This window comes from Glandiceps talaboti, chromosome 5, assembly GCF_964340395.1.
Source record: "Glandiceps talaboti chromosome 5, keGlaTala1.1, whole genome shotgun sequence".
Lineage (NCBI taxonomy): Eukaryota > Metazoa > Hemichordata > Enteropneusta > Spengelidae > Glandiceps > Glandiceps talaboti.
The window spans coordinates 24,372,450-24,400,429 of record NC_135553.1 but is presented as its reverse complement, the minus strand read 5'-3'; the positions used below and the strand labels follow the sequence as shown (position 1 = coordinate 24,400,429).

The following is a 27,980-nucleotide window of genomic DNA, read 5'->3' as shown; positions in this document are numbered from 1 at the left end:
GATGAAACACTTGCACTTGTTAACTAATAATGGTCATATCATATCGTGCTTGAGCAGGTAGAATAGTATGACAGAATCTCATGAAGTGTGAGTGCCAGTATGGCGTAATCTGGGTATTTGCACGAGCACTTACATTATTCTCTACGGTTATACTATCACGAGCATAGTGGATGACAGTGCAGCAGAAAATACTGCAATCATGAGTGCAAATATCCCTGAGTGCCAAGACTGGCACTAATGTGGCACAGGGTTCTGTTATGACACATAGTAATCCGATATGGGAAATTTCCATAACAATCTTACTGTGTGATTGCATGATTTTGTGTTCAAGGAGGAATTGTTCCCTTGGGTAAGCAGGTAAGCAGTAATGTTTTTGGTAATATTGCACTGCAGTAAAAATACAACTACTATGTATGCATTAGCACAATGTATACAATTTGTGATAAGCCAGTAAAGAGTGACTTACTGCTAGAATAGTAAAGGAGCATGTCAGATCTTCAGATACTATCATTACACCACCTGCATTATCAAACTCTCCACAATAGTTTGGTGCACTGAATAATGTCACCAGTTTTCTCTTCTGAAAGAACTGGTACCCATCTTCTACAACCTAATCAAAATCAAAAGTCACAATTGTCTTACTTACAAGCTCAAGATTTTGGCAGTCTTTTTGATAAGAGCAGTAAACAAGAAGGGTTCCCTAGAAATTTTACCTGGGTTCCCAGACAAAATGATGGAAGACTGAATGGAAAACTATGTATGTAACTTTTACCCCTTTCCCCTTGCTGTTACAAGGCTTATAGAACCTTAGCATAAACACTGTTTGGGAGCTATATTTTCATCCTTAATCTGTTAGTCAAAAGATAGAAAATTGTTTACGGTAAGTGTTATTCAATCATTGGACTTACAGATCTGGCATGGTGGATGCTCTTTTCAATTGTAAACATATGAAGAGAACTAGGAAAAAATCACAAAATGAGCACCTGGTCTATTTATATCACTCATTCACAATCACATTATTAACTTAATATGTCCTCATCACAATGACAACTATTTTGTCCTTTGCTGGTTGGTTCCCTTCTCATTTCTCCAAGAGTTCAAGTGTTCACTGTTTGATTTGGCAGAATAGACCTTGTATTCGTTTCTCTTTAACTAAATATTTGGCAATTATTCAATGTGTATGAGAGAGAGAGAGAGAGAGAGAGAGAGAGAGAGAGAGAGAGAGAGAGAGAGAGAGAGAGAGAGAGAGAGAGAGAGAGAGAGAGAGAGAGAGAGAGAGTGTGTGTGTGTGTGTGTGTGTGTATTTGGGTAGGTGTCTGTCTGTCTATCTGTATGCATGTATGCATGCATGTATGTATGTGTACATGTATGTGTGTGTGGATGGTATGTCTGCATATGTATATGTATGTGTGTGTGTGTGTGTGTGTATGTGTGTCTGTGTGTGTATGAAATGAGAATGAATATCATTCTTACCTGGTGTGCTCTAACTATAAGACTGCAGTCTTGTTTCTTTAGGAATGCTCTAATGATGTCACCACCAAAGGTATAGGAGACACCTCTGTCATTCTCACCCCATCCAGTGATGTCCTGATCAAACATGACATATACACATCAAACATTAGTCATACAAAGTCATTATTCTTTATTCTTGATAACATCACAATTTAAATTAATATGCAAATGTAACAGACTGGATAAAAGTTTGTTAATAAAAAGTAGTGAGATTTTTTATTTAAAAGACTACTAGATGTAGAGTTGACATTACCTCATCTGGGTCAGACCACAACAGATCACATACAAGTCCAGAATCTGGTACATCTAGGGGACGGTCAATTTCCCTAACTTGGTCCAGTTCTTCTAAGTCTGGTGATAAACCACCATGCATACAGAAAATGGTGCCCTCAACTAGTGCAGCTATTTATGGGTGAAAAAACAAACAAACATCAACATCAGTGACTTACGAAGCACATAAAGATCTTTTCAACAAAGACAAGAGAATTGCAAATGACTGTTTTGTTGTAGTATGAGTTGTGACCATCTAATTACAAAGTCTCACTGTGGCACTTATTCTCATATCCTACACCAAAGTATCAAAGTTGGTCATAAAAGCATAACTTTTAGTTCTATTCTGATATCCTGATAATAAAGCCACGTCAATATATTTGGAGAAAATTAATTTTACTTGGAACACTTGATAACTAGTTACTCACCAATTGGTAGACAATTAAAACAATCTGTAAATGTCTTCCAGAGTTTGATATTATATCTCCTCTTACATTCATCATAGAACCCATATATCCTGTAAGGTACAAAATGATTCTAATACTGAAGAGGGCGCCCTCTAGTGATAAGTGAAGTGAGACACAACAATTGTTAGTCTATGAGTCTAAATTGAACAGTTGAATCATGGATGGGAGTGGCTGCGATTGATGGGGGTTTTTTTCTAAGTAAAATGAAGATGCCAAAACTTTAATGATTGTATTGCAAAATCACAGCTGAAATGGGTACACGGTACTAATTGTTGCAAAATGAAGTTTAATAGGGTGATCCTATTAAACTGTTTCTCGTTACTTAGCATTTTCATGGCAACTATGGGTCAGTTGGTTGATTTAAAATAAAAAATAAAAATCATGTTTCTCTGCATCTCCTTTTTCTCCTCTTTATCTTGTTTTTATTGGATTCCTGGCAACAAGCCCTTTGACAGCTTCTCGACACAATTGGCATGTTCTCAACACAACTTTAAACAAAGTTTAAAGTTCATCTTCTTGGAAAGAAATGCTCTGTTTCTGAACAAGCAATGCTGCTGCCACTGCCATGACTAGACTGTAGATGATGTCAACAGTCCAGACACTTGCTATATTATTTTCTGTAACTCTATCTAATTACACCCTATATATATCAGGCTTTAAAAGGTTAATTAACAACAAACTAGTGTCTGTCATTGTGGTAAGCTTTTAATAGTTGGGTATGCTGATCACTAGAATGTACAGGAATATAGTAGGCAAAGTATGCCATGATGAGGTGCCTTCACATTTCGGCCAATCATTTTCACAGGTCAGTGAGGTATGCCATGATGAGGTGCCCTCACATATTGGCCAATCATTGACATCAAGGATAGGCTTTGTGAAATATTTTTAGAAGGTATCGAAGACGAATATCATTTCATACTTGTGTGACACTGTCCATTACATCAAAATTTAAGGTGTCTCCTACCAAATTTCTACAGACATTTTCCAACCCGTGTTAAATTCTATAATTTGCTGACACACAGTCTACAACTGTGTTGAGGAATCTTAGTAAATTTGTTTATAAAGCTATGGATTTAAGACAACAATTTTATATGGACTCTTGATATTGCTTGTTAAGTTTATACCTTCCTACAACATTCTACAACCTGTTATACTGTATTCTGTTTTTCTTTAAATTATGTAATTATCATTTTGGCCTGTGGTCTAAAGATGAATAAACAATATACCGGTATGTTACTTTTAATTCAATGATTTCACCTTGGCTACTTGGTTTACGTTTATACTGTTACCTTTATAAATAGTCAAATATGACTTCATTGGAATACAAAATTAATATTTCTCCCATGATATTAGATATCAATGTGGCTTCCTGAATAACAGGATGTTATTAATATTCCATTTCCCTGTAGCCCTGTTACCATGACAACCAATCAATGTCAGTTATTGATCTAGTCTATTGATGTCAGGGTGTTTATGATGAAGCAAAGTCAACATAAAGATTTGAAATTGATTGTTATATTAGGTATGTGATAATGTGTATGGTTGAAATCTATACAGTAAATCAAATCATGCAACTGCTGACATCGAAGCATTGATGAACGGAACCTGTTACAAACAGGGACAGTAAACACATGAATAACACTTAGTCACTTTGTACAGCATGTTGGAACAACAGAGACTCTTATTACACACCATGGTTTGATAAGACCCGTGCGTTTTATGCCCTCTTTATGTATGCCTGAAGTGCCAGGGGAACTGGATTTTTGTTTGTGACCTGAACTAGTGTAAAGTGGCCATAAAACTGTTTTTATAAAAATGATGGCATGTTATACAAGTCTCTGTACTTCCAACATGCTGTGCCAAGTGTTATTTAATCCAATTTAGTTGACATGTTTACTTTCTGTTTATAATATAACTGTTCTGTTCATACTTCGATGTTGGTAGTTGTATGTCCTTCCTGCCAGTCCCAGTAGAATTGATTAAGACTGATTGCTGTGTCAATTTCACACACTGTAATCATTTACAAAGATGTCACTTTTCTCTCATAGTATCAAATAAAAATGCAATTATTCATCTAAAGATGAAAGATGAGTGATTTCCTGTCTTTGTTTTGCACGTTTCATATCAATAATTGTCAATTTTTTTTTCTCAAGGTGACCTTTCTGTTATTTTATTCCATTTATTGTTTATTTCCTCAACATATTCAACATTTACTCTAGATACAAATTTAATGACTCGCCCTCTCTACCATATTATAAGACAAAATATATACATAGTAAAGAAACTGAATACATTATGCAAATCAGCTGCTCATTATGCAAAAGAACAAGATGATAGACTGTTTCCATAAACTACTAATAACCATATTGTAAAAGTTTAAGTATGTTAAATGGAATTTCAGCTTTTGGGGGGAGGGGGAGGGGGAGGGGAGGGTGTGGGAGGGAGGATACATAAGTTGTTTACCAAAACCTGTTTTAAAATGTGATCAGAAATTGGAAAGAAGCCGTCACATGCACAATTTTATGCATGTTTTTTTTTTTCACTTACTTTCAGCTACTAATGACAAAATATAGCGACAACCTATGATATAGTCTATGTTCAATCAATTCATGGGCATAATCAGTGTGTCCTCTATAAATGATAGCCAAATTTTGTTGTTGTGATTCAAAAGGAGAAAAAACTAGCATTTCTTGTGAGTCACACCATAGTAAGAGAAATGGGAACTCCAAATTTTGGTGTGTCACTAGAAATTGTGTGCGTCAGTGGCAAATTGGCTTCGAGGGCACACTGGGCATAATGAGTTTCTGCTAAGTACTGTCAGTGATCTAAAAGTTAAATAATGCAAGCAGGACTAGTAGTAATATTTAATGTATACGCCTACACTTGTTTAACAAGTCTTCTTCAAAGACATACTCCCCAATATTTCAACATACTAATCGGAGTTTTATGACAAATAGAGTGGCCATTCACATAACTATCGTGAAAGTCACAGAATAAAGTGATGTACATATTGAACTTCAGACATTTGTGCCAGGTTTAGTTGAAATCGACATGTGCCACAATGTTCAACACAGCTAGCATTATACAGTACACAGCCCTACATTAAATGGTGTTTTACTAGAGCTAGTACCATATGTCATTACCCGACAGACCAAAATTTTCAGCTCCGACATCAAAAATATCTTTTTTTTTGCCCACCTCTAATATTTTGTGGCACTCTCTGGCAAGAATAATATAAGGAAGAATCTGGATAGTTGACATCGTCTACATTCATGGTGGCGGCGGCAATGCTTGTTCACAAACAGAGTTACAGAAACAAAAGTTATTCAAGTACGGGGAGAGTTTTACAGGAGAAGCAATGCCAATTGCAGAGAAGCTGGAATGGGCCTGTTACAAGGAGTCCAATAAAACAAAGATAGAGAGGAAGAAAAGGAGAGGCAGAGAAACATGAAGAAGATGATTTTTTTACTCTCTTTTTTTTTAAATCAATCAATCAACCGACCCATAGTTGTTGCTATGAAAAACTAATGAGAAACAAAAAGAAATAGGGTCACCCATACCTAAATTAGTGTTAAATTCATTTTATGTCTTACAGAAAGTAAAATGCTGACAAGGAGGTAATGGAAAGGTGTGTCTGCTCGCTCATATTATATACCATGACAGAACCCCATGACATGTCAATACAAGTGTGGCATACTCAGGGTATTTACAGGATACTTGCAGTGTTCTCTGCGGCCGTACTTTCACAAGTGTAGCGAGTGAAAGTGCAGCAGAAAACACTGCCAGCATAAGTACAAATACCCCCGAGTACCCACATTGCCGGGAACATGCGCAGAATGTAGTTGTTATCTCAGAAGAACAAACAGGACCCAACATAGCAGACCCTCTGGGCTTCGCTTGTTGGGGACTAATAAATATTAGAAAATATTAATATGCTACACTTCTATGGAGCCATACAAATTTTGTCATATAAGGAAGCCTGGAGTATTTGCTCTTTTTTATTAATATCCTTTGATAAGATGCAACACAATATACATTAGTCTACAGCTGAACAAATTAATACTCTTTTAATATCATGTCCAGTCTTGATCCAATTTATCTAATTCCTTCTGACAATGTGACATACACTATTGACATACACTATTGAGTTTTTAAATCACACATTCCATAGGCTGTTTGTGTTGATGCATCAATACAGGTTATTAATTGTGTTTGTCTTTCCTATTGGAGGAAGGACAGCACAAAGTTATGTAATGACTCTAATGGAAGATTATGTCAACATAGACACATACAAATCAGGATGAAATACAGTTATTATTTCTTTAGAGTCGATCTACTCCTCAAGGCAAAAGTGAGATACATCTACAAGACATTATTTTTTCCCAACTCATCCCCAATATTATAACTTTTCAAAACATGCTAATATAAATATGTAATCTTAAGATACTCAAAATATGGTATAGTATAGTATAGCATATTTTATTTGACATGAAATATGGTAAGAAATACATTATCTATAGTCAATTACATAAATGACGCAGTCTTTCGATTGGTAAATTATGTGCTGAGATCCTGAGCCTAGTTATGCTGATTCTGTGAGAAACAATATTTACTTGTTCAAGATATGATTCAAATTCATAATTTGTTTAAAATTTGCTATAGGTACGTAATTTGTTGTTGTCAGTTTTTTGAATCGTTGGCATCCAAATTGTATTGATATAAATGTTTTTCAATTCACTTTTAAGATTTGTTACATCAACATCACTATTAAGCTCGGTTATCTCATGCAACTTATTGACAAAGGACGTTCATGTGTTACCATGACTTTTCTTTTCTGAGGTGAAAGCACACTGTACAAGGTTACTGTATTCTCCATTCCTTAATCTGTTTTAAGAATTTAACATTTGTTTACAGATTTCCACAATGACTGGATAACTTCCCAATTCTGCCTTTGAGGCAATATGTATCTTTATGCATGTTACAAGTCATCAAGGGCAAAGGGCAAAGGGCAAAAGGCAAAGGGGAAAGCAACTACCACACTAACTTGTTTGTTCAAACTACACTTTCTATATGAATGATCAAATATTCAAATTTAAATCAATGTTTTATCCAACATGTTCTTTCCAGAAAATATTGAACCAAATTTGGCTGTCTATGTAAAATGATAAAGCAAAGTTTTTCTACTAATATGTTTCAAGTCATTTTGACTACAGAAAGGCTCCACTGAAATTTGACTTTATATGTATTTAATAAAATGTATTCCGGTTGTGTAAGATGTAAATTCACATAAATCATACAGCAAAGCTTTGCTAATGTTTCAAGACATCTTGACTACAGAAAGTCAACTCTGCAATTTGACTTTCATATGTATTCAAATGTGTTGTATAGACTAGAGATTGCAAAGTACATCAAAACAATCGTATGATAATAAAGGGTAAATGCACCTTGAATCTATATCAACACAGACTTACCTATTGATGCTGGCACATTCATGGTTGCCACGAAGAAGGAAGAAGTTGTTAGGATACTTTATTTTGTACGCTAGAACAAGACATATTGTCTCCAGGCTTCTCTTACCTCTGTACAAATTGATAAAAATATAAAATAAATTACATTAGCATAACGGTACTATAGTTACAAATAAATTAAAACTTCGCTAAAACTTTGCCTAGCTTATCTTTCAACCTGAGTCCTCAAGTCTTCTTCAGAATTTATCCAAGAATTTTGGTGCAGTGCAAAGTTTTAATTTACTTTTTAACTATTAATCAGCACAGATGAATCTTCATCATAATAGTATTACGATAGTTTGCTTAAAATAAATACAAGACCTTTGTCTATATACTTTATTTATGCAAATTATCTTCTCAATTATGCAATTTTGTTATTCTAGCAAACAACAAAGGTGAAATCTTTGGAACAAAATTTGATTCTTTTACATGCATAAACAATGTGACATGAACTGTTAATTAACATAACTATGTTGAATTATGCAAATTACCTACTCAATTATGCAAGCAAGCCTCAGCAAAGGTGAGATCTTTCATGATGTAATATTCAAAATTCTCCTTAATAAACCTGACAAGGTTTTGGGTTTGTATCAAGACAGCAATGATGACATATTATAATTTTGCATCAAGTTTAGTCCATTAGATTTATCATTGTTGATTCATATTTGCAAACAGAGTTCTAATCTGTTCTTGTAATTTGTTATCTATGAGAAAATGAGAAAGTAAAAAGACATAAAAAAAATGGGTGTAGCTACCTGTCTACATAGTCTCCCAACAATAGATAGTTTGCTGCAGGAGGATATCCACATTGTTCAAAATGCCGTAATAGATCATCATACTGTCCATGTATATCACCTACAATATTAACTGGTGACTCCAGCTCAATCAACATAGGCTGGTCAAGGAATAACTGTCTAGATATCTGACAGAGCTGCCGGATCTGGGTTTCTGGTAATTGCACCTGAAATAACAACAAAAAGATACATTGGTATTAACAATAACACAAATGCCTGCAGAAGTCTCATACGCAATGTATGTGTGTGGTGGACAACTCTCTCCATACGAGTTCCTTAAGGAAATAAAAGACTTTGAAATTCCAATTGGAATTATATCATGATTTAATAGTTCTGTGACAAACATTAATCTGAATATCTGAGTTTTCAGTAAATTTCATGAGTTCAATTGCATGTAATTGTTCAATAAAGTAACTGAGCTCATCATAGGAACTTCAGGTGTTCATCATCATTCATAACATCAACAGCCTCAGCTTGAGACTGTCACTTCAAGCTCAGGCATTATGAAACAAAAAAGTTAAATGTTTTGAAATCACTACTTTTGATGTCTTAAATACTTTTTCATCTGCTAAAAAAGAGCTATTTTTGCACTTGTTATATTGAAGCCACCAAAGTCGGTATTTCAAAAAGCCTACATGTTGTACTATTGATATTCTGAAACCATCACTTCTAGTAGTGGTAGTTGTGGTGGTGGTGGTGGTGGTGGTGGTGGTGGTAGTAGTCGTAGTAGTAGTAGTAGTAGTGGTGGTGGTAGTGGTAGTAGCAGTAGTAGTGGTGGTGGTAGTAGTAGTAGTAGTGGTGGTGGTGGTGGTGGTAGTAGTAGTAGTAGTAGTAGTAGTGGTGGTGGTGGGGTAGTAGTGGTAGTGGTAGTAGTAGTAGTAGTGGTGGTGGTGGTAGTAGTGGTAGTGGTAGTAGTAGTGGTGGTGGTAGTAGTGGTAGTAGTAGTAGTAGTGGTGGTGGGGTAGTAGTGGTAGTGGTAGTAGTAGTAGTAGTGGTGGTGGTGGTGGTAGTATTGGTAGTGGTAGTAGTAGTAGTAGTAGTGGTGGTGGGGTAGTAGTGGTAGTGGTAGTAGTAGTAGTGGTGGTGGTGGTGGTAGTAGTGGTAGTGGTAGTAGTAGTAGTGGTGGTGGGGTAGTAGTGGTAGTGGTAGTAGTAGTAGTAGTGGTGGTGGTGGTAGTAGTGGTAGTGGTAGTAGTAGTAGTAGTGGTGGTGGTGGTAGTAGTAGTAGTAGTAGTAGTAGTAGTAGTAGTAGTAGTAGTATAGCAGAAGTAGTAGTAGTAGTAGTAGTAGTAGTAGTAGTAGTAGTAGTAGTAGTAGTAGTAGCAGTAGTAGTAGTAGTAGTAGTAGTAGTAGTAGTATAGCAGAAGTAGTAGTAGTAGTAGTAGTAGTAGTAGTAGTAGTAGTAGTAGTAGTAGTAGTAGTAGTAGTAGTAGTAGTAGTAGTAGTAGTAGTAGTAGTAGTAGCAGCAGCAGCAGCAGCAGCAGCTCAGCAGTAGTAGTATTTTGAAATTGCTATTTTTGATATTGAGAAATCATTACCATATCATGTTAAGGAGCAATTAGAGAGTACATCAGACACATTTGACTTACTACTGGCATTGGGACACAGCTGGATAATCCAAGCTGAAGATACTCCTTGTGGACAACTTATTCCATTTTAATGGACACACAAAGTTAGAGATTTACTGTCAATAACTAGTCTAGTGCTATCCTTCATAGAATCTTAAGATGTCTTTATTAATGATTGTGAAGATACCATGTTGGCATGGCGACTATAAGTCAATAACTTGCTAAAACTAATGGTTCTAATCCATGGTAGTCTGTAAGGTACGCCATGACGGTGCGCCCTCAACCATCGGCCAACCCCTAACACTGTGAGAGGAGGCCGGTGAGGGCGAAACGTCACGACGTATCTTACAGTCTAAATCCATGGTTACTACAAATACCATCCAATTTGTCAAAATCTCCCTAATAATGTTGTACATATTCATCCGCTTATAAAAACAGATGATTCCATGTAATAGGATTTCTGAGGTAAGCTCCAGCACTTTACAGATGTTAGGACACACATCCATACAATACACTACAATAACTGCTCTGTATATCTTTATCCAGATGACACTTTTGCAGTGAAAATGTGTGGTTCAGGGAATGCTTATATTACAACCAATTGATAGCAACTCCTTTGAGAGTGACTTAAAACTACATGTACATGTACTGTAACAATTAATACTGGGGAAGAAGGGGGAGGGGTGACATAAACTACTGATGTAGTGGGTAGCTTTGTAAGAATCAACACTCTAGGCTGTGTCACAAATCTTCACTAACACATTTCAAGTATTTGATTTATCAAATCTGAATACATATACATATATGTCATATTCTCTTCATAGCACACCAAAAAGCTGTTTTACTACAACTGATAGACTGGTACAAAGCCCTTGGGAGATTTTCTATTTTTCAAGTCTCAAAATATTTTGAGTTTGTTATTTATCTTAAGTTTAGCAAGGAAAATGTACTCATCTGTTTTTTTATTTCTCTTATTAGTACTTTTCCATAGGCGTAGGTGTTCACCGACGATTTGCAATTGTTTAATTTATTCAAATAAAAAGTGAAAAGTACAGAAACTTGAGCAAGTCTGAACAACTGACTATAAAATTATATCATGTGCAAATAGCAAAATTTAATACAATTTATATCTCCTATAATGTTAGACTAAAACAATGTGGCTATAACTATTGTACTATTCATCTTTACACATTCCATTCTATAGAAACTGAGTACTGCTTTTATTGTATGAACATATTTTTCTCAAGAAACTACATGAAATTTCTCATTTGGACATACTTCATCACACTACTTTTTTTCATGTTGAAATCAGTCATGTAATTATCATTTCTTGTAGGTCATAAGTTAGATGATAAGATGGTTGCTATGGTAACTAGTGATGATATGACCACAAGTTTAGTTGCTGAGCAAGATAAATATCTGTATTATTGACACAGAAACTGAACCATAGCATTGATGATGAAATATAATATGATTGATAATGTATATGTATGTACTCGTTATTATTATCACAACAGTGAACAAGAAATGATATCCATCATATCAGCAATAATAAATATTATGCTTTCGCTGTATGTTATATCTCTTTGTGTCATCTGTTGACATATTTGGTATTGAAATGTATTACCCAGTCAACAGCAGAAACAGAAGTTGTTCAAGATAGTCTGACGTCTGTGGACTACATATTGCTATTGCAGCAAACTGCTCATAAAAAATGCAATATTTAATACAAATTTTTTTTATTGTTAATCAGGTTTCCATGCAGGCATATTATGAAAGATCATAATCATGAGTTTTTGAAATTTGTGGATTAACAATATGATTAAAAAATCATAAAGTGTGTACATCATGTAGTTTTGAAATGATATACGGTGGAAATAATTTGGATATTTCTTACATGTATGGTGACAAAGTTATGAACTGTTAACATTTAAAATATCTTCTGGCATGTAAGTGACTCCAAAGCGATAAGACACTAAAAGAAGTGATCTGATCATCTGATCTGCTTCACTGCTGTCTTGTGCTATATTATGGGTTGGCAGGCTTTCTTTAACTTATCTCTGCCCTTGGATTACTTTATCTATTTTATCTTGGGAGGTGCTTGGTTGCCTACAAGTTTACTTTGAAGGGAGATATTATATCACAAAACTTGAAAGATTCTGTCCACATCGTGAGTGGTATTTGAGGGGCGAACCTGAAGGTAATTCTGTTGGGGAGTATGCAAAGATACAAATATACCGTCTGGTTGTTTTTAAAGGCCAATGTCATATTAGGATTAATTATTTAGGTTTATTAAAAAAACAGTTGTGTGGCAGAGCTATCGAAAAAGTCATTTCTGATAACAATATTCTTATGTACAAGTAATCCTTACATCTCAACTTAAGATGGCGGTAATCCATTATGACTGTGGGATTAAAACATTTGAGGATTGAAATAAATATACCAGTAATGTTAAAGTGGCCATTCAACGGATGATGATTGCATATTTATTTTGGTTAGTTTGTGAAACAATTTTATCATGGCCTCCTACTTGAAAATTCAACGTGAAACAACACATGCTAAGTCCTTGTTTGTAACTCAGTGATTGGCAAAAGACTAGTTAATGTGTTATTGTATGTACGATAATAAACTTTTACACATTCTTTAGCTTTTTGCAATGTACTGAGTTACAAACACAGACTCAGTCTACATTGTATGTTTTCATATTGATTTTTCAAGTTGGAACCCATGATAAAATTGTTTTATAAAAATAAATACATGATTGAGTCACTGTAACATGTACCCAATCCTCATCCATATGGCCACTTTAAAATATCATAATACATTGTATTGACATAGTGGATTGATTTGAATATTGATTTGTCAATTTTTTGCAAAAGATCAAAATTTTGCACATAATTCACAGCCATACAATGTGCACACTAGTTGATGTACATTAAATTCATCCACAACATGATCGATCAAAATATTATTTCAATGAATCAAATACCATGATTTTGTTAATATCATTCTGAAAACAGTGATTTTCCTGAAAGTGATGCTTATCCAATTAATCGTTTTATTTTAATGACTTGGTTTTTGTAACACTATGTAATTACAAAAAATGTACACCCTATGTATAGGGTATCAGGCTTTAATGACTTGGTTTCTGTAATGCTATGTAATTACACCCTAAATATAGGGTATCAGGTTAAATCTGGAATTTTGAATCATCAATGTAATTGTTTCAGGATGAGGGTGATGATATGTGACAGTGACATCAAATATCACACAAAAATTGAAAAGACACGCAACAGATAAAATCCCAATGTATTCGTAGTATATAGTAGTATTTATAATTTGATTCAATGACATCTATCTGTATGTCTACTTGTGAAGGCTGAAGTACAAATGTTGTCTTATCTAGTCTACCCTAAAAGTGAAAGTATCAGCTGTGTTCTATTCACCAAGTGCAAGTCTGGACAGCCACAACTCCCTTGATGGCACTTAAAAAAGAACACATACAGCAAAGTAAGAAAGAAAACCATTTCATAGAACAAATAAATGGATACACCTTTTAAGATAGTAAATGTAATGAACGAAGATCCTAAATTTGTACACGGAAGACACTTCCATGCATGTATTTGGTGGGTGAGTGAGTAAATATCACATGATGTACGTAGTTGGCATCAGATAAGAGTCTGTAGACTTTGACAAAGTCAAATGTAAAGTGTTTTTAAAGGGGAATAACAGCCCAGGAAATATATTTTGATAAACTTTCGGTTCTGGAAAGTCATTTCATGATTTCATATCACACAAATTTTGCATGATTGCCAAGAAACACCAAATTGAAACTCTGTTATTCTCACACTAGTCCACTAATGTACTTATGGTACTTAGCAGACGTTCATATTTATTAGTTGCACACTGAATATTCAGGACTATATACCTTCAAGTAATAAGCACTTAGGAGTCATGAATATTCAGTGTGCATCTAATAAATATGTATGTCTGATATTAAAGTCACATGATGCAAAAGTGGGCCAGTGTGAGAACAGTAGGTGAAATAATACAGTTTCAATTTGGTGTTTGTTGGCAATTGTGCAAAATATGTGATTTGAAATCATGAAATTATTCTCCAGAACTCAAAGTTTATTAAAATACCTCTATTTCTTGGAGTAGCATTCCTTTTCAAAGCACGCTCATATTATGTTATGTTATTTATTATCGATAGCTTGTATCTATCACTAAAAACAAATCAAAAAGGAGTCAACAAATACTTAATTATTTGGGACATAAATTTATCTATTTTTACTTTTAAAGTTAATAAACTTTTATCTGATAAAGGAAGAACATCCCAAAATTATGGTAAAAAGCATTTCATAAATTTCCACAGCCGATGTAGAAAAACTGGTAAACACAGTCTATAAAATCTTACTTTCAACATCTAGTTTTATAAATTACAGACTTTAAACTATCAATGAAAAACAGAGAAATTTATGATAAAAACATTTCATAACTTTATACAACTGATGTAAAGTTATGCCTATTGGTGTCAAAAATATATAAATCATTGAAAGAACAAATGGTTCGTGTCTTGTTTGGTGTAAATGTGATACTTTTATTATTTCAAATTTACAGCTTGTAATTAACAATGAAACATATCCTCTTGCCAATTTATGGTTTTACGATGACTTTTAAATAACGTATCCTCACAAATATGACAGCAAAAACTCACAAATCATACATCCTGTGTAAATTAATGTACTCTATGAACTGTGAATTATGAACATGATTAACTGCCAAAATATTTCGCTATAAAGTAACATATCCCTAAAGAGGACTACAACGACATATCTGATAAATTGCTGGTTGCGGACACTACAGACAATGTAAAATGATAAAATACAACGTACAATACAATACAATACAATACAATACAATACAATACAATACAATACAATACAATACAATAAAATACAATACAATACAATGCAATGCAATACAATGCGATGCAAGTACAATACAATACAATGCAATGCAATGCAAGTACAATACAATACAATACAATGCAATACAATGTGATGCAAGTACAATACAATACAAAACAATGCAATTACAATACAATACAATACAATACAATACAATACAATACAATACAATACAATACAATACAATACAATACAATGTGATACTATAAGGTTATTACCCAATATCGCCTCTTCGTTCGTCGTATCACCGTGAGTGCAATTTCCGTTACAGAAACTGCACAAATGGTGATACAATGAATGAAGAGGTGATATCGGCTAATAACTGATTTATCATATGCCTATCTCCAGGAGTTCAAAGGGAAATTATGAAAAAAAAAAAAGAGCATAGCTTGCTATATGCAGTGCGCTTCGTGTGTTGCGTGACCTGTTATGAAATGACATTCACATACACATAGTTTGCAATATGATGTGATATGATGCAATCCAATGTGATGTGATATGATACAATATATGAAATGATACAATGAGAAAGACATTCACCCTTTCGATAAGACTGTCATCATTAACATGTTCTGTCATCATTAACATGTTCTAGACTACAGATTGACAATTAAGGTATACTTTACTGTAACTTACAAACCATACTTCATAAGTGGTCTAAGGCTAAATACTAGATGACAGTGAGGATGACAAAAGTGGCAAAGACAAAATTCTTACAAAATATATAAAAATTTCATATTGCCCGATTAACCTTGTGACTGTATTACTATTACATTCATGTAATGGTGATACATTTGAATGTGTTATTGTTAATGCATGATGCTGCATATACATGTACAGAGCTAGTCTAGAGAATATTCTGTTGGGTTTGAATCTGAAGATATCTTTACCCCCACTTTTTCCTAGAATACATGAGACTGTAGGTATAACAACATTTCATTAAAATGTCATCATAATTTACTTTAGTTGTGCATATTTATCAATTCATACATGTACCCATGACATTCAAATCATTGTTCTGTATCCCACCACATAAATATCACTTTGTCATCTGATAAAATATGATATTTAATTTGAGGAACATTTGGCATTTCAAACTTGTTACCCTGGCAACTTGGCTATCTTAGTAGGGAAACTTGCACCACTGACGTGACGTAAACATTTTGCTCTTTGAAAGGACACCTTTGAATGACTACACCAAGAAGTATTAAAATTCAATCTAATGGGCATGTAGATATATACCGTATGTGGGGGTGTCTAGTTTTCCCCTTCCCAAGGTTTGGACTTCTGGGGAAGGATCTGTTATCATCATTTTTGCAAAATTTTGTAATTCAATGGTTACTAAAATCTTGGGAAAAACGTTGAGGTGATCAAATTCAGTTGTTTGAAGATGTCAAGTAAAAACACAAAAAATATACACATTTCACTAGAATTATTGATGTTTCAGAATTTTTCCATGTTTTAGAATTTTTTCAACTGGAAATTTATCACTGACATATGGATATTTTTCTGCCTTCCAGCTATCTGCCACATCGTTGCAAATGTACAATGCTTTATAGTATCCCGATGGTACTAATAATGATTTACTTAAGAATCTTATGATAATTCTGGAATTTATTATCATACTTACGAAAACCCTCCTCAACCATACAAACCCCTGACTGCAGATCGGTTGTTGCATGATTTGCATGTAAAATTCCACCTATTAAAACATTTTTTTCTTCTGTCACTAAATTTTCTACAACCTTGATTTGACATGTGATATTCATACTAGGCAATCATTAAATACAGGCAATCATTAAATACAGGCAATCATTAAATACATCAAACCATGAAAGAATTCTGAAAATACAAGGAAGAAATTATAGAGTCCGCTCTTTCATTTTCAGAATGCAAACAAGAAATTACACCACTTTCATAATCATTGAATCTTTAATACAGAGTGGTTTTATTATTACCCTTTCACTTACTTCTTCATTTTTGAGAAACATCTGATCAAACCTTGTGTGATATATTTACACTAAGTTTTTCTTCTGAAATTCATTTTCTTGAAAAGTTGGTTTGATGAAATCTAGTGGGACATTAATTCAATATTACTGATATCAATAATATGACAGAACTCCATGATGCACATTAGTGTGGCATACTCTGGGTATTTGCTCGAATGCTTGCAGTGTTCTCTGCACCCGTACTTTCATGATCGTAGTGAGTGAAAGTGCAGCAGAAATCACAAGTGCACGAGTGCAAATATCCCTGAGTACCCACACTGCAACTCATATGGCATGGGGTTCTGTTATTATTACATTATGTTTATCTAAAATGGCAAACTTCCATGAAAATCATACAGCGATCACACGATTTCGTGTGTAGCGAAAGATCGCATCCTCATTTGCATATCATTTGCATACAGGTATGCAATAATTTTAATTGCACTGCAGTGAAAATACCACTAGTATGTGTGCACACCAGTGCAAGTAATCTCTTGTACATACATACATGTATGTAATAATGATTTTTATACTTTGCTTTATAGACTGAGTTAGAGTCACACTAGAATAGTTTTAAACTAAACGAAAGAGAAATACAAAACATTGCTTCAACTATGATGATAGACCTAGATATTATTGCATCATGATCTGAATTTTGCTTGTCTCATTCATGTCGTATCTTGCCTGATCTATATAGTTCTTCTGTCATGGAAGACATTTCATTTCCTATGTACTACACATCCTGATATCTTTTTCTATATATACCCCAGCTTGTTACTCCTCCGTGCAAGACCTATACTGTAACCATAGAGATACAGAAACTCATCCTGAACATCAAGGTACATATTTTTGTCTCTAACATACATGCATGCAAAGAGGTGACATCATGAAAGTAAGAAATGCAAGACTAAATGCAAGTGTAAATTGCACTAAAGGTGTACTGTGAGTTTTAATAAGTAGAAAATGTCTGGAAAAAGCTATCTAGTCAAGTAACCAGAACAACAGGATAATCCCAGATAATCCCACGTGGCCATTAAGTCTGATTTATGTTGCCAAGGATTTATAAACTGAGGCCATTTACAACCACTTAATAAAAATTTTGTATAAATCACTGTGACCTCAAATTATCATCATACAATTTAATGCCATTATCAACGCAGATACTGGCCTTAGACAAAGAATTAGGAAGGTTAGACAGACAAATAGATTTAATGTCAGAAGTATAATTTTCTTTGATTTAATTCCCCTCTTACATGGTCAATTGTATCTTTATAAACCAATTTCCTTTTAACACGTCTAAACTTGACCCAAAATTTTGTTGAAAATAATCATGTGATATGATTTCAGCCTACACTTAATATGCAAATCAGCTAATTGACATGCAAGCCATGAATGTTACAATAAAATATTTATCTATAGATACATTGGAGACAAGTCTGATATTAAGAATATGTGTAAACACCTCAAAACAAATATTTGTTTTTTAAATTAATGGCTAGTAAATACTACAAAGATTCTGATAATGATTTGCATTATTGATTATAACTACCAAGCTATTGCTTTCAAAATACGAACAGCCTCCACAAGAGTTGTTTTTTGTTTGACTTGCAGCTCAGAGAAAAACTCCATCTCCCCTTTATGAGATCCAATTAAACCACGAGTACTTTTACATGATTCTAGTCAATTCTTTCACCTTGGTTTCATGTTGCTCCTTCATCAACCCGAACTGTTGAAGCATAGCATGTATGTGTATTCAGTTCACTGCTTACTGGTGATTTCCTCAAGGTAATAATAAAATAACTGTCCTTGTTTAATGTATAAATCAGGGAAGCTTCATTGATCACAGACAGAGTAAATCAATGTTTCAGCTCTCTTCACCTTACTTCAAGAGTTCAATGGACACATTTCTGGGAGTTCACTGAACGTGCATACACATCTATGTAGCAGGTTGACTGGCTGCATAGACTTGCTCAAGTCTCTGGACTTTAAATTAAAAAACAATGCAAGTTGGTTTTTTTTTGTGAATAATGCTCTCAGTGAGTGAATGTGAAACAGTTGGGAGAACATGTATTGGGAGACTACTGGTACTAGTAACTGGGAAAAATGAAAAAAAAAAAGTTAACATTTTCTTTACAAAATTACAAATGAATAACAAACTCAAAATATTTGAAAAACATGAGATTAAAATCAACTACAGTGATGCATTGACATGCATGTACAACTATACATTTACAACCAACCAGTATATGTACTATAGTGAGTCTTTTTCAAAGGGCAAATATAATAACTTTTTTTGTCTTTGTTTTGAAGGATATAGATATATTTTCCGAAAGTATTTAGATTCAACAAGATTAATAATATCTTGCATCATACCACCCCAATATCAATTTCTTTCATTGAGATTTCCTATAACAAACCTGTAACACATCCTCATCTTTCTTTGACGGCCTTGAGACATGTTATCTGAATGTTACCATGGTAATAGAATGATTTTCCCATTTTCATTTTCAAAGATTGACAGTAATTGGTAGAAGCAATTTCACAATTTGGCAGGCACAGTACATTAGTACATGTATCATATATAGTCCTTGGGCCTGATGCTTTGTAGTGACTAGACTTGCCTCATTCATACAACATTTCACTTTGCAAAATTTGATGAAATCCTTTTCAAGATCCAAGTTATCAGTCTGTCTGTACTCAATATGTCTACTATATGATTGGCAGGTACGAAATCATTCATTTTGCAGTGGATCATTTCAATTTTCAACATGTTTTCCCAATTTTTGATAAACTAATTTGTGTGGAACCTGTGTCTCTGACCACCTACATGTAGTGCACACTGCAGTACATCACCAACAACACAATAGTAATTAACAGCCAAAGGTTGTGTTTTCCTCATACCTGAGTCATTAAACTCTGACTTTAATACGACTATTGCAATTATTTCTGATCAGTATTGACTTAAATCATATTGCAGTTCAACGACATCCTGGCATAAATATCATGTAGAAAGTAGTCAGTCAAATATTAGCAAAATTTTTAATCCGCCAATGAGATTCAGATCACTCGAATTACATTAAAATCTTTAGCCAATCAAATGACAGCATATGTACTTCTAAATAATCTTATGACAATTTGAATAAGTTACAAAAAAGAAATTCCATCTTCTTCATCTCATCCCTTTAAATGCGAATCTCATCAGTTACATAAAGACGTATTTTCCCAGTCTCCCTTTCCTGAAGGTTAGTTGTCCAAACATACAGTTTTACTATACCAAGAAGAACAACTGACCTCTCCTCCCGGGAGCTCCCCGCAGTAATCAAGCACTGTTGCCATGACAACCAGATGGACTCGGCCACCATGCAGGGTCAACAAAGGGGTAGGAAATGTCATTCAAATTTCATAGTTTAGAAAACATGACATAAATCTAACCAATAAATCATGAAACAGTTGTAAATAGTCAGCAATATAGTTTAGTCTTTCAAAATAAACTTTACTAACTTGTTTAAAATCCTTTTACTTAAGTTGTCAAACAGCAAAACATAACTTCTATTGGACTATATGAATATGATATCCTGAAAATTGACACATGTGACTGTGTAATGTAGTCTTATAAAAGTCAGTATACACATTTCCCTGTTGTGGATAGAAGCTAAGTTTGTGTGTCCTCAAGTTGACACTGACTTTTCTCACTATTTTGTGAATTTTTCTTTCCACCGACTTTTTTCCATAAATTTGTGCATTTTTCTTTCTTACATTTTTCTCAGTTGTTATAATTTGCATTTGTTCTGAACAGCTGTCTATATCTGTTCTACTGATCACAGAAAATAGAGGTCACCATAGCTACCAATGACCTGCAAGTCATTTATATATTCTAACTTCCTTCCTCAAGTTCATATATCTTAGTTAGAGTACTCATTACTCAACCCAGGTATATGCATACACCTTGATTTGATGAGATTCCTATGCTTCTAGGTAATCTAACAATGGGCAATAAGTAATCACTAAGTAGTACATTAATTGAGTCCCAATTTACTTCTCCTGTTAGACCTGACTGTAAAAGAAAAACAGCTGCTAGCTAGCAATCACAATATGTTTTCCATATCAAATCCAGATAAAAGTGTCAGCATGTAAAGTCTTTGTTGATTTTAACCAAGATGTAGAATACAATATATGGCCAGGCTGTCTTTGTATTACAAATAATCAATTTGAAATAAATTTCATATCACCCAGCAACTGTTGATAAGGTCCTAGCTGAATACCTGAATTTAATGATGTTATCAAAATGACATAGTGATAGAGCACTCAATCAGATTTTAAGTAACAACCAAACACTTTACATGATCATTGTGGTAGAATGCAGACTAGTCCTGCTTGCACTGTGGCAGATGGTGTAAGTCGAGATTGGACTCTGGCAACGTCCCTTTCCTTAGTCTCCATCTTTTCCAAGCCATGCATGAAACCACCTGGCTTGCTAGAAATGCTGGTAACTACTGAATGAAAATGGCACAAGCTCAGTTTGTAAATGTTTTACTGCTGGTGAAAATACTTAATATGAAACCTTGATTCCAATATGATGTTATTGTCAATGCATGTCTGTTATGACATTACAATTCTCTTCTCTCATAGTTACAGTTGATTGCAAAGTAGGGAAGTCATCGACATTTTTTCTTATGTATGAAAATTACGACACTGGATCTTTTGTAAGTTATATCTTGGTACTATGTATGTGTTCACTCAATTATGGTAAAATAGGTGACAGTAGAATACTATCTGTTATATATGCAGCAAGACTTGTGCTCCAAAACCTATTAAACTCAGCTTGTCAGCTCGTGATCAAATATTAAATTGGCGATAAATTGAATATTTCTTCATCTGACATCTATCTGATTACAGAAGTCCCCACTCAGATGACCTAAAGTCATAAAATCGTAAATTTTCATAATTTCAAATACTGGGTTTACTATGTCCCTCTTTAATAAACATACATACACTTAGTAGCATACATATCCAAAATGGCAGCACACGCTCAAGTACATCAAAGTGGGTACCATTGAAACATTATGATATCATTGTTCTTGGTCATCTGGATGGAGACTTTTTTCATCAAAGAAGTGAACAATGAAAGTTCCTTATTTTGAAACTGAGAATTTTAGATATTCTACTTTAAACATTTATTTTTACTTGTGTGCTTGTATGTTTGGGATAGGCTAGTCTAGTTCCTGACAACTGTGTTCCAATTTCACTCTATGTTCTCTTCACACATTACTGTGATGTGTGAAGATAACGTAGTGTAAAATTGGAACACGGTCATCTGGAACTAGACTAGGGACTAGCATGTTGTAAAGGGTTTCACAGGATGGCGTTTAGGGACAGAGTCAGAATTGAGTCCTGTACTCTGTCTGCAAGCAGGATTAAATGTAGACATTCACATTATCAATAATATTGAGTTCACTTCCCCTGAGTCCTTGGTTTCACTCACTTTGCTTGGTTTGTCCTATAGCCATGGTAATTTCTGATTTCCTAGCATTAATAGTCACAAAGACATTATATTCAATCTACTGTCTACTAACAGCGGATTCTAAGAAAAAAAATGATTACATGCTTGGTTTCCCAACAGCTATGACAAAAATTCAGAATTCCAAGAAATATTCAGAGTTGTTCGTGATGACACTGCAGACAATCTACTGAATCAGCTTAATCCTTTTGTCTACTTGCAGAAGGTTATGTGAAAAAAAAATTGTAATATGTTGACATGCATTGCAATTGATGAAGAATATTGATGAGTCAATCCAACAATGATAACATTTTTAGTGAATCTAATGTCGTAAAAAGATACACAAAACAAGGATTTCTTTAAAGAGCAAGAAACATACGTTAGTTTGATACTAATGAATAAGTGGCCAAATTCACTCATATGGAATGTTTTACACTTTGCAGGATTTTTGCCTTCAGGCTTTCAACACTTATATGAACTGATATGAATAACAAAATGATTTCTAGTTTTATGTTTTGAAATTTTACAGAGAAAGCAGTTTGATGTTCATAATCATAAGAACCACTACTGTACCAGTAAATGTTAACAAGTCCTGTAATTCATTCTCACTTGCCTATTTACATTTGGATAGTATAAATACGTGGTAGCATATTCAACAAATTAAATTGATGGTATGTATTAGTTTTTTAAATAAATACAAATTACTTGTTGAACTTTTAGCAATTTTTTTTTCTATATTAGTTGGTAAATTCATCTTCTGAAGTAGATGGTATGTGTGGTCACAGGTTAATCTTTCTATCATAAATATTTTAATTCCACTTCAAACAGATTGTGAACAAGTACCAGCAGTTTTTGGTAAATGGTGGTTAGTAGATAAATTCTACCAGCGTTCCCCAGTCACTATACCAGGGTTTCCAAACTGAGTTGTGGTAAATTCTATGGCAAACTATTGTACTTTTACCTCTTTCCCCTTTTCTGTATCCAAGGTTCCCCAAACTTAGCTGTGAACAATAAGGAACTTGCAAACCTACCATGTTGAATGTTGCATCATGGGAAAAGTGATAATAAAAACTAGTCAATTAGCATTGTAAACAATATTGTTACATTCTTTATAACCAGGAATGATCAATTCATAGTCACCCTGATCTTTGTGGGAGGTTAATTTTATCAATAGCTCCAGATTAGGTATTACGATAACCACAGATAATCCCATAGTCCTTTGCATCTGAGCATGCTCAGTTTGGATTGCAAGTTCTCTATTTAAATAGAATGATGACAAAAGCTCATAAAATACTGGATGACAATAATTGTGATTTTTCTATTTTTTTATCAACATAGTTATCAAAGAAGATTTTTGATGATTGAATTTAAATATTTCACACTTTACTTCTACACAAGTTGATATTTCAAGTTTTGTAAATATGAAATGATAATGACAGTTAATTAGGTCATATCACTATAAAAAATACCGCCAATGGCGTTGTAGCACAACTGTACAGTTTCTAAAAATGTTTATCTATATGGTAGTCCATGCTAACAATAAGTGGTCATTTGTTGAATGGCTACCCAGTTGCCTATCCAACCATGTTGCTATCTTTACGATATATGCTATCATTTGGCTGTTGCTATTTGCGTGTTCATGTTGTTAGATATATTTACATACAGTTTTGTATGTTTTTGTTCACTTGTGTATGAATTCCTGATATTATCATTTCAATATATGTGATTATTTGGCTGTTGCTAAGGGCATGGTCTTGTTGCTAGGCATATTTGCATATATCATTTGAATGTTTATTCAATTGTCTATTAACCCCCGTTGTTATCTTTGCAATATATGTAATCATTTGGCTGTTGCTATGGGCGTGGTCTTGTTGCTAGGTGCATTTGCATACAGTTTTTGAAATGTTTATTCATTTGTCTTTCTATTCCTGTTGTTATCTTTGCAATATACATGATTATTTGGCTGTTGCTATGGGCGTGGTCTTGTTGCTAGGCAAATTTACATACATTTTTTGAATGTTTATTCAATTGTCTATTAATCCCTGTTGTTATCTTTGTGAAATACACGACCATTTGGCTGTTGCTATGGGCGTGGTCATGGTTGCTAGGGTATTTACATATATTTTTTGAATGTTTACTCATTTGCCTACCAGATGATGTTGTCATTTGACCAAAATATACTGCCATTTGGTTGTTGCTAAGGGCGTGGTCATGGTCGCTAGGGCCAATTTTGTCAAAATGTTTTGAAGAAAATCTGCAGAATAACACTTTCAGAAACATCTCACCAAGTTTCAGACTCAGTGACCAAATACTTTTTGAGATATAAGTTTTTGACCAAAAATGAACATTTTTACACCTAATTTGCATATCACTCATGGACTCATTGTATGCTTAATATTTCTTCATCCATACATCCCTAGCTACATTCTCATTAAATTTCAGTCCCATCTGCTCAGTACTTTTGGAATTAGAGATTTTTAACCAAAAAGACACATTATTAACCCTAATTTGCATATCACTGATGGAATCATCATGTCATGAACAAATCTTACTTTACACCCCCTTAACCTTTTCACCACCAATTGCCCCCTGGGAATGTTTGTTCTCCACCACCCCCCTCACTGACCACCAGGTGAAAGTGAGTGTTAGGTAATCAAATTGATATAAAAATACTTAGAGTTGCTCATTTTTAAAAAATGAGGTATCATTTCATTGGAAAATAAATTCTCTACATCACACTTGCAAATACATGCATTCAAATTCCACAAACACAACCGAAATATGAATTAAAGTAATAAAATATGAATAAAACTGACACAAGTCGTTTATTTATTGACATATCACAAATAAACAAAATATTTATATTACAAATAAAATTCAAAATACCAACATTTATGTTCCTACAAAACGTCTCTTTACTGGTTAAATTGTCAAAATTGGCGAAAATTTGGCAGAAAATGACATTTTGAGTCGTAAAAATTTGAACGAAATTAATTAACGGCTCACTAATCCGATTATGACGCAACAGACGGTGCCGCACCGGCAATGAAAGTATCTTAAAATATCTAAAGTTGTCACCTTGATACCTTTTGAAAAGTTGGTTTTTGTAAATATAATTCATTATTTAGCAGAACAACAAAAAATTATTACTCAATTTATGCCAGAAATCGGCAAAAAATGACCGTAAGTCAGTAGCATCGGCGCCAAAATCGGATGGGCAAAATGGCTTTATTTGCCGACGCACATACCGACCAACGAAAATATGCAGCCTGTAATTTGAACCCACGTCGCGGTAATGTTTTCGTCACATTGAGTACATTGAGTTCACACAGCCATCTCCTTTCATTCATAAATGCCATCAAAGTCAAAATTAAACAGAATTTTTCATGAACAGAGCCGTTATTTACATCGCAAACGATGTTAGGGGAGACAATTTTCGGTGTGGCCATGTTGAAATTTGAATTTTACCGTTAAAAAAACGCATTCAAAAATGTGATCGGAAAATCTTCAGATTGTGTGTAATCTACCGCCCACATTGTACCACTGACCAGTATAAATTGAACTTGTATGAGTATTATTCATTATTGAACATTACCACAAAGAAATATGACCAAAATAATTACTTTTGGAGCTAAATACTGGCCCCAAGGCCATAGTATGAGCGAATGCTACGGGTCAACAAGTAACGCAATTTGCCAACTTTCACTACGGCAACGGTGAATTCCCCGCCGGTAGATCACTCGGCCCTCGTGGTAGTTCTGAAGCCTATACCGTTCCCACAACTGACCTGATGTATTCAACAATGTTTTTGAGTAAAAATTCAGTGGAAATTTCTCAGGACAGTTGTCAAAATGACATCGTAGGAGATGCTACGTGAGCCGTTAATTACTTCCGCGTTGTTGAAATTCGATCTTTCTGGCTAAAAACGCACACAAAATTTACGATCGCTCGTCTTTCCAATCGTGCTAGAAAACCATCCACTAACATGTGTTCAAAATGGCAGACTATATAAACAAGGCTAATACGCATGTGTGGAACTAGTTATGGCAGCAAGTTTTGCAGCAATAGCTGCCGTTAAACGGTTTGAACGTCGTAGTAGTTGAATGACCTTTGGCGTTCCCGCTGTAGAGGGAATCGGTGGGCGCCCTAGAGCGTTCCCGCTGTAGCGGGAATCGGTGGTGAAAGGGTTAAGAATGTTCCCACCAAATTTCGCACCAATCTGCCCAGTAGTTTCTGAGTTTAAGTTTTTTGACCAAAAATCACATTTTTTGACCCAAATCACACACCTGTGATGCGATCATTTTGATTTGAACAATTTCCCAACTAGACACCCAAGGTAATGGACCCACCAAATATCATGGCAATCGGTTCAGCAGTTTTTGACTTTAAGTTGTTTACACACACACACACACACACACAGACAGACAGACAGACGCCGGGCGATCCCTATAGCACTACTGAACAAGTTCAGTTGTGCTAAACAGTACATTTGCAAGTCAGTGTTTGTTTTCAGGAAGCTCCTCATTTAAATATTATACCATGCATGAGCCAAGTTGAACAAAAAATGTGGAATATATACAATGTACTGGTTGTTCTATGTCACGACAACATATGCCTACGTCACTGGTTCTGCTGTGTTCGAAATATGAGTCAAAATGTTCAAAATTGCCATTACTTTCCCCAATTTTTCCTTGATATTACTGGCACTGGTATAATTATGTTATTCTCCAATATTTTTCTTCATTCAGCAGGAAAATACTCTTGACCTAAGGGTTGTCACTACTCGTCTAGCGACTCATAGTGACAGAGGCCCCTTAGGTCACTCTTATTTCTGTAAGCTGAATGAAGAACAATATTAGGGAATAACATCTAACTTTACTACTACTTAACATTCTGGAGTGACAAGGTTTTTACTCTCCAATGCTTTACTTGTCAACACGTTTATTACAAATGATGTGTCTGGCATTCAGTCTGAGACAAAAAACAAAGAGTACAACTGTGGCCAAAGTTCCATCAATTTTTTAAAAGTATATGGATAAGGATTAGGTATTTATTTTGGATTCTTAATTTATAAAACAATTTATCATGGTTTGTAAAATCAATGTATAACACCACTTGCCAAGTCCTTGTTGTAACTCATTTCTCAATGAATTGCAAAAGACTGATAAATATGTAAAAACGCTTGTACAAACATTTTACACATTTTTTAGATTTTTTGCAATGTATTGAGTTACAAATACAGACTTGGTATGTTTTTCACATTGATTTTCTAGTAAGCCATGATATTTTTTATATAAAATTAAAAATCCAAATTAAATACCAAATCCTCATTCGTATGACCACTTCAATTGCAGAGTAAATGCATTTCATGTTTATCACCACTGAGTCTACCATTTGGCTGTAATTCA

General features: G+C 34.3%; 1 protein-coding gene across 1 annotated transcript in view; it reads right to left on the bottom strand.

The window, feature by feature from the left end:
- Nucleotides 1–27,980, bottom strand: part of LOC144434968 (uncharacterized) — a 40,085-nt gene that overhangs the window by 741 nt on the left and 11,364 nt on the right. The window contains exons 2-7 of the mRNA XM_078123498.1: nucleotides 8,512–8,717; nucleotides 7,721–7,828; nucleotides 2,211–2,299; nucleotides 1,766–1,914; nucleotides 1,474–1,587; nucleotides 467–610 (exon numbers count right to left, since the gene is read on the bottom strand). Of these exons, the coding sequence (XP_077979624.1) occupies nucleotides 467–610; nucleotides 1,474–1,587; nucleotides 1,766–1,914; nucleotides 2,211–2,299; nucleotides 7,721–7,828; nucleotides 8,512–8,717 (810 nt within the window). The remainder of the gene's footprint in view (nucleotides 1–466; nucleotides 611–1,473; nucleotides 1,588–1,765; nucleotides 1,915–2,210; nucleotides 2,300–7,720; nucleotides 7,829–8,511; nucleotides 8,718–27,980) is intronic.